This window comes from Populus trichocarpa, chromosome 2 (assembly GCF_000002775.5).
Source record: "Populus trichocarpa isolate Nisqually-1 chromosome 2, P.trichocarpa_v4.1, whole genome shotgun sequence".
In the NCBI taxonomy this organism is placed as follows: Eukaryota; Viridiplantae; Streptophyta; class Magnoliopsida; order Malpighiales; family Salicaceae; genus Populus; species Populus trichocarpa.
The window spans coordinates 24,481,341-24,492,422 of NC_037286.2; the positions used below are offsets into that span (position 1 = coordinate 24,481,341).

At 36.6% G+C, this 11,082-nt stretch overlaps 1 protein-coding gene across 1 annotated transcript; it reads left to right on the forward strand.

The window, feature by feature from the left end:
• Positions 1-1,645: 1,645 nt before the first annotated feature.
• Positions 1,646-10,491, forward strand: LOC7459536 (ABC transporter C family member 5). Its single transcript, XM_024595799.2, has 12 exons — positions 1,646-2,129; positions 2,359-4,633; positions 4,763-5,083; positions 5,160-5,246; positions 5,739-6,434; positions 6,584-6,748; positions 7,360-7,654; positions 7,757-7,971; positions 8,211-8,516; positions 8,911-8,974; positions 9,071-9,310; positions 9,869-10,491. Exons 2-12 carry the CDS (start codon positions 2,528-2,530, stop codon positions 9,979-9,981), a joined length of 4,608 nt encoding a protein of 1,535 aa, XP_024451567.2. The 5' UTR covers positions 1,646-2,129; positions 2,359-2,527; the 3' UTR covers positions 9,982-10,491.
• The last annotated feature ends 591 nt before the right edge of the window (positions 10,492-11,082 follow it).

The window sequence follows — 11,082 nt, forward strand, 5'->3', positions numbered from 1 at the left end:
GTGTTTAACATTTGTAGAGTCTTTTTTAAAGTGTTTTTTTAATAAAATATATTAAAATAGTATATTTTTTAATTTTGATATCAAAAAGATAAAAAGATAAAAAAATATAAATTTATTTTCTTAAAAAAGTTTTAAAACCTAGAAAAATAGGGTACAACTAGGGGTGAGTAAAAAAACCGAGAAAACCAAAAAAAAAATAATCGAAAAAACTGAACCGTGAAAAAAAACCAATTAAAATTTTAAAAAACCGGCCGGTTCGGTTTCGGTTTTTTTTTAAATTTTTTTGATCTACTTACCTTTTTTTTAATAAAAACTAAACTACATCGAAAATAATCACCCTAGTTACACTAGCATTTCTAAACGGATACTCTATGTAAAAAAAATAATAATTATGTAGACGGTCATATAGCAAGCACAAAAAGTTAGGTCGCCATTTTTAACTTTATTTTCATGACTGCAGCCGAGAAACTTGAGATAAGTGGGTAGCTGATTGTATTCAACACAAGAAACAAAAAATGTTTATTTACAATATTACCAGCCCTCCCTCCATTCCTACGCAGCTGGGTCCCACTGACAATGCCAGTTTGTCTGATGAACACTTGTGAGTTGTGACATAAATAATGCACGATCTTGTCTTTGTATACATTGTTAATTGGTGTCCTTTGTTACCATGCAACACACTCACTCTTGTTTGATGATATATAGTTCGAGTTTGATCGCAAATGTTTATATTTGATTTTTTTTCTCTCATTAATTTTAATATACAGGTATTAAAATCATTTAAAAACATTTAAAAATTTATTTTTCCTCTTCTATATAAGCACTTGATGTGTTTAGTGTCGTGATACTTTTATTTTTTATTTTTTTATCAGCACGATCACCAAGAAATATTAAAAAAATAATTAATTTAATCTTTTAAAAGCAAGTGTGTTATTGAAAAACATAAAAAATGTAGAAGTTATCACAATCTCAAAAAAATACAAAAATACTTATTGAGTAGTGTTTGATTACTTTGTCTAGATAGAAAAAAATAAAGATAGTAAAGACATGTTTTATTATTTTAAATAAAAAATATTGTGAAAACATATTTAATTTATGTTCATGTATCTCCAAACAAATACGTTTTTTTATTTATACGTATACTATATGCTAATAAATAAATAAATAAAGGTTGTCCGATGTAGAAAGCATGAGAAATTAAAAATCAATGACCTCAAAAGCTTACCATCATGGGCATCACACTCATACACTCTCACTTGAAATCCAACGTCATCTTCCACTGTAAAGCATAAACAAACAACTCTATCTCTAATCTAAAATAATATAATTTATTTTCAACCCATTCTTAACTGGATCTCCATCAAGATCTTATCACATACTTTGATCCACATTCTGCCTCACAAATATGCTGTAGCAATTAATATTCTTATTCTCACACTCCCATCTCATTATTCCTCCACAGCCTCAAGCTCTCTCATACCCCTGTCGTCTGGCTGGCTATCTCTTTGTTTTTTTTTTTTTGGTTTTATATATATATATATATATATGTATATATGTATATATGTATATATGTCTATGTATATATGTGATATGTGAACTCAAGCGAAGTGATAGCATAAGCTAAAAACCTGAAAACGTTGTTAATTATCAAGGAAAAGGTAGAACCTTTAGACTCTGGTCTAAAGGAACACCTCCCATTTCTGTCACCACGAGTGACTCACAGCACATTGAAACATCCAACACGGCAAGTGCTATAGTTACTACCAGCAACCGTCCAAGGTAGCAGCAAACTTCAATTATAGATATATGTGAAAACCAAGAGATAAAAACATTAGTCAATTACATTTATTTCCTATCGTTATAAAAGATAAGAGAAAGAGAGATCAAAAGTTGCAGTCTTTCTACTTCTCTCCTTTTCTCTCTCTCCATCTTTGCGTTTGAAAGCTAAGTCCTTTTTGCTTGCTTCTCGTTGTTTCTTTATATGTGTGCGCGTGTGTGGTGTAGGAGGAGGGGAAGGAAAATAGATTTTTATTTTTTGGGTGTTTAAGGTGATACGAAGAGGTTCCTATCAATCACAGGCTGGTTTTACCTCGACAATCGCCACCGGCTTACCCTGGACGATTTTCGAGGTCAGTAACTTTGGTGTTTTCCCTTTCAGATTTCGAGATTTTTGCCGTCCATCTCTCTGTCTCCTACTGTTTCTTTAGAGAGAGAGAGAGAGAGAGAGAGTCTGTAGGTAGAAGGATCAAAGGATTCAAAGCAAAGACGAAAGGAGGGTTCTTTATAATCTTTCTCTTTCTGTATTCGTGTCCGTTGTTGATGAAAACCTGTTTGTTTCTTTGTGCAATGTGTCTGCAGATTATATTTCCAATATAGCAACACCTTTCTGTTCAAAACCCAGATGGTGAAATGCCCCTCTTCTTTATACGATTTGATCTTTTCTCCTCTTCATCAAATTGCTGCTGCCTTTCATTGACGACCACAACGAGGGCTTACTTTCTTCAATCACTACCTCTTGTTTCCAATAATGGGTATCGTTTTCTTGCTTAATAATATCAGCTCAGAATCAACCAACCGTGTTTTGAAGGCAATTCAAGGCCTGCCCACGTTGGAACTCGCCTCCATTTGTGTGAATTTGACACTTTTTATCGTGTCTCTCTTCATTATCTCTGCAAGACAGATATTTGTCTGTGTTGGCAGAGTTAGAATCCTTAAGGATGATTCTACAGTTCCCAATCCGACTCCAATTCGAAGGTCTAGTGTAGACGGAGAGATTCGTGATGTTATAATCGGTACGGGTTTTAAGTTGTGTCTGTTTTGTTGTTTCTATGTTTTGCTCTTGCAATTCTTGGTGTTGGGGTTTGATGGAGTTGCTCTGGTTAGAGAGGCTGTTAAGGGGAACGATGTGGATTGGTCTGAGATTTGTGTACCTGCTGCACAAGGTTTGGCTTGGTTTGTCTTGAGCTTTTCAGCTCTTCAATGTAAATTTAAGCTGTCTGAGAAATTTCCTGTCTTGTTGAGGGTGTGGTGGTTTTTCTCATTTTTGATTTGTTTGTGTACTTTGTATGTTGACGGGAGCAGTTTTTTTACTGAAGGTTCAAAGCATTTGAGTTCTCATGTTGTGGCGAATTTTGCTGCAACCCCAGCTCTTGCTTTTCTATGTTTTGTTGCATTTAGAGGTGTTACTGGTATACAAGTTTGTAGGAACTCTGACCTTCAGGAGCCATTGCTTCTTGAAGAAGAGGCAGGGTGTCTTAAGGTCACTCCTTATAGCGATGCTGGGCTATTCAGCTTAGTAACCCTTTCTTGGTTAAACCCCCTTCTTTCTATTGGCGCAAAGAGACCGCTAGAGCTTAAGGACATTCCCCTTCTTGCACCGAAAGATCGTGCCAAGACAAACTATAAGATTTTGAATTCAAATTGGGAAAGAAGAAAAGCTGAAAATCCTTCCAAGCAGCCGTCTTTAGCTTGGGCAATTCTGAAGTCATTCTGGAAGGAAGCAGCTTGCAATGCCATCTTTGCCTTGTTGAATACCTTTGTTTCATACGTTGGTCCGTACATGATTAGCTATTTTGTTGATTATCTGGGGGGTAAGGAGACTTTCCCTCACGAGGGCTATATTCTTGCTGGGATATTCTTCTCAGCCAAGCTTGTGGAGACGTTAACGACCCGGCAATGGTATCTTGGGGTTGACATCTTGGGTATGCAAGTGAGGTCAGCTTTAACAGCAATGGTGTACCGAAAGGGACTGAAGCTGTCGAGCTTGGCCAAGCAAAATCACACCAGTGGAGAGGTTGTTAACTACATGGCAATTGATGTCCAAAGAATAGGGGATTACTCTTGGTATCTCCATGATATATGGATGCTTCCCCTGCAAATAGTTCTTGCTCTTGCAATTTTGTATAAGAATGTTGGAATTGCCTCCTTTGCAACTTTGATTGCCACCATTATCTCCATTGTTATCACAATCCCCGTGGCTAGGATACAAGAAGATTATCAAGACAAATTAATGGCTGCCAAGGATGAAAGGATGAGGAAAACATCAGAGTGCCTCAGGAACATGAGGATTCTGAAGTTGCAGGCTTGGGAGGACAGGTATAGAGTAAAATTGGAGGAGATGCGAGGTGTGGAGTTCCGGTGGCTTCGGAAAGCCCTCTATTCACAAGCTTTTATTACCTTCATTTTCTGGAGCTCTCCCATATTTGTTTCAGCTGTCACTTTTGGTACTTCTATATTGTTAGGTGATCAGCTCACAGCGGGAGGTGTTCTTTCTGCTTTGGCCACCTTCAGAATACTACAAGAACCACTGAGGAATTTCCCTGACTTGGTGTCGATGATGGCCCAGACTAAAGTTTCTCTTGATAGAATTTCCGGATTCCTGCAGGAGGAAGAGTTGCAGGAAGATGCAACCATTGTTCTGCCTCGAAGCATTACAAACTTGGCCATAGAAATTAAAGATGCTGCATTCTGCTGGGACCCTTCTTCTTCTTCTTCTTCTTCAAGGCCCACATTATCAGGGATACAAATGAAAGTCGAGAGGGGGATGCGGGTAGCTGTTTGTGGCGTGGTTGGTTCTGGCAAATCAAGCTTTCTCTCCTGCATCCTTGGCGAGATTCCCAAAATCTCTGGCGAAGTAAGTTAGATTCATGGACCTATTTTCTTAATTTCGTAGCTTAAATGATATTTCCGGTTAAATGTGATTTCTTTCTGGAATCTATTATGCATTGAAGATTCATTCCTGTTCTCCCTTTTCCTTTTCCAGGTGAGAATTTGTGGCACCGCTGCTTATGTCTCACAGTCAGCATGGATACAATCTGGAAATATTGAAGAAAATATTATATTCGGAAGTCCAATGGATAAAGCAAAGTATAAAAACGTAATCAATGCTTGTTCACTGAAAAAGGATTTGGAACTCTTCTCACATGGTGATCAGACAATTATTGGTGATAGAGGTATAAACTTGAGCGGTGGCCAGAAGCAGCGGGTTCAACTAGCAAGAGCATTATATCAAGATGCAGACATTTATTTGCTTGATGATCCCTTCAGTGCTGTTGATGCGCATACTGGTTCAGAGTTGTTCAAGGTTGGACTTTCCCTGTGTAAAATCAATGTTGCTTTTCAAATGAATGCAGTTTGCCTAAATGTGTTGTGAACTGCAGGAATACATATTGACAGCATTAGCAAGTAAGACTGTGGTTTTTGTGACCCATCAGGTTGAATTTCTACCCGCCGCCGATTTAATTCTGGTATGGAGTTGTTTTAATATCTTTCCTCTATGTAATGCTTGTGTAATGAAAGAACTGATTTGGTATCTATGGTTTACGTTTTGCATCTCATAGAGTTGCATTTTTCCCTTTTAGCTTGATTTAAATACCATGTTGTGTTTAATTAGAGACTAGGATAGCCATTCTAACATTCGTGGATAGCCATCTCACCTTTTTTAACTCGACCAATTTTCTGGTAGCATCATAGGTTCTTAGCATCTACAACTGGGCATCGTCACTTTGTAGAATATTAGCACATGTTTGCATAAAATGTTGTAACACATTTCAACAAAAGTATTAGATCATGTTTGTGCTTACTTCATTTTGTAAGACCCTCACTATATATTTTTTTTGGGGGAAGGGGGGCTTTAAAGAAGGTAAATCAGAGACCATGTATTTGATGCTTGATGCTTCTCTTTTCCCTTCTTTATTCCATAAAAAAATATTCTCTGATATCTATCTTCATCACACCAGGTTCTCAAGGAAGGCCGCATAATACAGGCAGGGAAATATGATGAACTTTTGCAAGCAGGAACTGACTTTAACACCTTAGTCTCAGCTCACAATGAAGCAATTGGGGCTATGGATATTCTAAATCACTCATCAGATGAATCAGATGAAAATTTGTTGTTGGATGGATCTGCCACACTACATAAAAAATGCAACGCGTCAGAATGTAGTATTGAAAGCTTAGCAAAGGAAGTGCAAGAGAGTGCATCAGCTTCAGATCAGAAAGCAATCAAAGAGAAAAAGAAAGGAAAACGTTCAAGGAAAAAGCAGCTTGTTCAGGAAGAGGAAAGAGTAAGAGGAAGAGTCAACATGAAGGTTTACTTGTCCTATATGGCTGCAGCATATAAAGGCTTATTGATTCCACTCATAATCCTTGCTCAAGCTTCATTTCAATTTCTTCAAATAGCTAGTAATTGGTGGATGGCCTGGGCAAATCCCCAAATGGAAGGAGGCCAGCCTAGAGTGAGCCCTATGGTCCTTCTTGGTGTTTATATGGCCCTTGCTTTTGGGAGCTCGTGGTTTATATTTGTCAGGGCTGTTCTGGTTGCTACATTTGGTTTAGCAGCAGCTCAGAAATTGTTTCTGAAGATGCTTAGAAGTGTGTTCCGAGCACCAATGTCTTTTTTTGACTCTACTCCAGCTGGACGGATCTTGAATCGTGTAAGTTCATCTTTTTTTGCTGGAAATATATATCCTATACATGTTCTCCACCCATATATGGTAGACAACTATTTTCTTTTTCTTTGCTTCCTTTGTCTCTCTTTTATGTCTTTCACTTTGCTTTGTGCTGATCATTTACAACCTTACAGGTGTCAATTGATCAAAGTGTAGTGGATCTTGATATTCCTTTCAGGCTTGGTGGATTTGCTTCAACTACCATACAGCTTTTTGGGATTGTTGGTGTAATGACCAAAGTCACCTGGCAAGTTTTGTTGCTTGTTGTTCCAATGGCTGTTGCTTGCTTCTGGATGCAGGTGATTAATTATCCTTTTCCCTGAGTTAACAATGGCATTGTTGGTTGTTGGACAAGATTAGGGAAATGAACAGATATTGCTTTGTAATTATGCAAACTGATTCTAGAGACCACTAGGCATTCACAAGAGCCTCATTTTGAGTAAAGCATAAAATCCATAAGGTGGATGTTGGGAGTTAATTGTCAATCTTTTTCTTGACTTCCATTTCAGTAACAATCCTTTGTTCCTTCAAGGTTCACTCAATGTAGTCTTTTACGTCTTTAAACATTATATTACCTTTTTTGCAACTGAAAGTCAATACACATTGCCGCTGTACCCATTGTATAAATTGATATCTGTATGGTTTCAGAAACTGATTTTTTTTTGGTTTGATGATTCAAATGCTTGAAACCTCATCATTTCTCTGCCAGTACCTTGAGCTGTTCCAATCATCACTGAAGAAATTTAATTTCCACTAAATAATTAGAAAAGACTGAGGTTGTTGATGATGAACATAAATCCTATAGCATTTTGACTTTAACTACCCATTTAAGGATTCATATTCTGTTAAATCTATTGTATAAATGATATTGAAGGATAAATTGCCTTATTATTAGTATCCATGATTGCAGAAATACTACATGGCTTCATCAAGGGAACTGGTCCGTATTGTTAGCATCCAGAAATCTCCAATCATCCATCTTTTTGGTGAGACAATAGCAGGAGCAGCCACAATAAGGGGCTTTGGGCAAGAGAAGAGGTTCCTGAAGAGGAATCTGTATCTTCTTGATTGTTTTGCTCGTCCATTCTTTTGCAGTCTTGCTGCTATCGAGTGGCTCTGCCTACGCATGGAATTGCTTTCAACCTTTGTATTTGCTTTCTGCATGGTTTTACTTGTTAGCTTTCCCCAGGGAAGTATTGATCCAAGTAAGGATGTTACTGTGCATTACTTGATCTATCTGATAATATGTAACATTTGGAATTTGTGAATTTATGGTTCTTCTATTCACATTTGCTTGTTTTTTACAGGCATGGCAGGGCTTGCTGTGACATATGGCCTTAATTTAAATGCACGCTTATCACGGTGGATACTTAGCTTTTGCAAGCTCGAAAATAAAATTATTTCCATTGAAAGGATCTATCAGTACAGCCAACTTCCTGGTGAAGCCCCACCAGTTATAGAGGATTCTCGCCCTCCATCCTCGTGGCCAGAGAATGGAACAATTGATCTGATCGATTTAAAGGTATTTTGTTAAGTTATTCCAGTATGCATGTGCATTGTCATGTTGAGGAACTCTTTTAATTGCTCAATATTATTTCGAGTCAGATTTCTTAATCTGTTATATGTTCTGTTATTTGCAAAGCATTTCCTAAAGGAGAATCATAATCCCTTTTTTCTGGAATTGATTTCCCTTATCCTTTGGCCATGATCATTTTGATTTGAGTCTGTTATTAACAATCAGCACTGTTTTTTTTTCTGAAGGTTCGTTATGGTGAGAATCTTCCTATGGTGCTTCATGGGATATCCTGTACTTTTCCTGGTGGGAACAAAATTGGAATTGTGGGACGAACTGGAAGTGGTAAATCTACACTGATACAAGCATTATTTCGGTTAATTGAACCAGCTAGTGGGAGGATCATTATAGACAACATCGATATTTCTTCAATTGGCCTCCATGATCTTCGTAGCCGCCTGAGTATCATACCCCAGGATCCTACTTTATTCGAAGGGACCATTAGGGGAAACCTTGATCCCCTTGAAGAGCATTCAGATCAGGAAATTTGGCAGGTTTTTCTCTTCTTCCTGAACAATGTCGAAGAATTTAAAAAAATCTCAGTGGTGCCTGAATTATTAAAATTATGACTGATCTTGAAATGTCTAAGAATTCTGAGAAATCTTTGCGTGATATTGTTATTATTATAAATTTATTTAGTTTGTTCTGGAATTGAGATTCAAGAGTAATTTTTTTTCTTTCCAAATTGCAATTCTATTTTTTTTCCACAATCCCCAAAGCATGTACTGAATGGTCCAATTTAAATCACTGTAGATTTGATGACTTTATTTCCAGCCTTTAACAATATGTTGCCTTGTATGCCAAAACATAAACTGCATTGAATCTTAAAATTACGTGTATGCATTTATGATGATGTGCCCCAATTAACAGTTCAACTATTTGGCACAGGCTCTTGATAAGTCTCAACTAGGACAGATAGTCCGACAGAAAGAGCAAAAGCTTGACTCACTAGGTATGTAACAAGAAGTTGTTAATGTAGTGGTACTGTCAAAGTTTTATTGGTGCATTCAAATAAATGATTGGTTGTAATTGAGTGCATAATCTGCAGTTGTGGAAAATGGAGATAACTGGAGTGTGGGACAGCGGCAACTTGTTGCCCTGGGTCGTGCTTTGCTTAAGCAGGCAAGAATTCTGGTGCTTGATGAAGCGACAGCATCTGTTGATACAGCTACTGATAATCTCATTCAAAAGATTATCCGGACAGAGTTTAAGAATTGCACGGTGTGCACAATTGCACATCGAATCCCAACTGTCATTGACAGTGACCTTGTTCTGGTTCTCAGTGATGGTGCGTGTCTATATATATATATATATATATATTTTTTTTTTTAACTCCAAGTAGTATGAAACAATTAACATAAACAACTTTGATTAAGTGAAAATTTCTTTTGGGAGGAGTTTTATGAAGTGAAAATCTAACCTTTCATCTGGATCGAGAACCATTTAAATGTTTCTTGGGTTCAGAGTCAAGAGGTTACTTGGTAAATGTGGCTCAGAATCTTGACATGGTTAACAATTTCAATCACAACCTCTAGCTAGGACGTCATTTTTTTCTCTCCTGAGAATCTAGTTACGACGTCATTAGATCAGAATGGTCCTGTCTGTTTTACCTGTCCAATTTCGTCTGCAAAACAGTTTTTTTCAGGGCTTTGGGTTCACAAGCTTGACAACTTAATCTTCGGGGACTAATTTGGTTATTTATCCCTATTGCCCCTCGTAGTGAACTCTTTACAACTGTCTGGGACTGCTGTGGTAGTCACATTATTAAGCAACATTTGGAGACGGGTATCCCATGTGTATAATCGAGCCACTACAAAATACTCATGAAACATGTTCTTTTGTGCAGGTCTAGTTGCAGAGTTTGATACTCCAACACGGCTGTTAGAGGATAAATCATCCATGTTTCTAAAGCTGGTAACAGAGTATTCTTCAAGGTCAAGTGGCATACCGGATTTTTGAACAAGATGGCATGCCCAAAACCTCCAGGTGAGAGTCAGCAAGAGCAGGCCAAGGGTTCCAAAATAAAGTGGCTGGTGCTGCTTTCCTTGCAGCTGTTGCATTCAGCAAACTGGAAGACAAATGGGAAGGCTGAAGGCACAGGTGTAGGTGCTTGCACAAAGTCCCTTTAGGAATAAGTAATTTATCATGGCAAAGGCAAGGCAATTCACTCCCCTCGAGCATGCATCGCTACCATATTTTGTAACAGAGAATAAGTTTAGTTGGGAAGGGGCAATTGAAAGTTGGCAATAATTACATGAGAGAAGAGAACAAATAAGAGGAGGGAACAGTTGTATTTGTTCAATGATGTCCATAAAGTAGGGTCTAGGTTGAGGCAAGCTTTTGTATTTCAAAATCATTAGAGCTGAACTAGTCAACTGCCAATCCCACTCATTCCACCCTGATTCAGTGTTCTTAGGGTAGAGAAACTTTTTGATGCTAAGAAATTTTGTCCGCCAATTTCTCCTTGAATTCTCTCTGCTGCTTCTCTTTTTGTTTTTATTCATGTATTTAATCTTTCATTAGTATCTACTTTGGTGTTTGGTTGCTGTCTGAATAAAAGAGGTAGAAATAATGGTACAAAGGGACATGTCTCTCTTCTTCTTCCTGTTTTGATATGCTTTTCATGCTATGAAACGAGATTCAGGGGATTTTTTGTTTTTATATTTTAAAAATATTTTAAAAAAAATTAATTTTTTTTTATATTTTTATTTGTTTTAAATTAATATTTTTTTTGGTATTTTTAGATATTTTGATATTTTGATGTCAAAAATAATTTTTAAAAAATAAAAATAATAATTTTAAGTTGTTTTCAAGTAAAAAATATTTTAAAAAATATTTATAACTATTTTTAAATATTTTTAAAGTGTTTTTTATTTAAAAATATATTAAAATAATATATTTGTTTTAAACAAATTATTTTTAATATTAATGTATAATCTGAAAATATAAAAAATATTAATTTAAAATAAAAATATTTATTATTTTTTTAAATATAATTTCATTTATTTCCAAACACTACCTTCTAAACCTGAGGTGGCAGAATGGTATGGAACCTAAACT

Excerpts from the sequence above, each read along its gene's own strand:
- LOC7459536 (XM_024595799.2), top strand. The coding sequence starts at position 2,528 with ATGGGTATCGTTTTCTTGCTTAATAATATCAGCTCAGAATCAACCAAC. Across the intron at positions 8,517-8,910 it reads CAGATCAGGAAATTTGGCAG|GCTCTTGATAAGTCTCAACT; the intron begins GTTTTTCTCTTC and ends TATTTGGCACAG. Across the intron at positions 9,311-9,868 it reads TGTTCTGGTTCTCAGTGATG|GTCTAGTTGCAGAGTTTGAT; the intron begins GTGCGTGTCTAT and ends TCTTTTGTGCAG.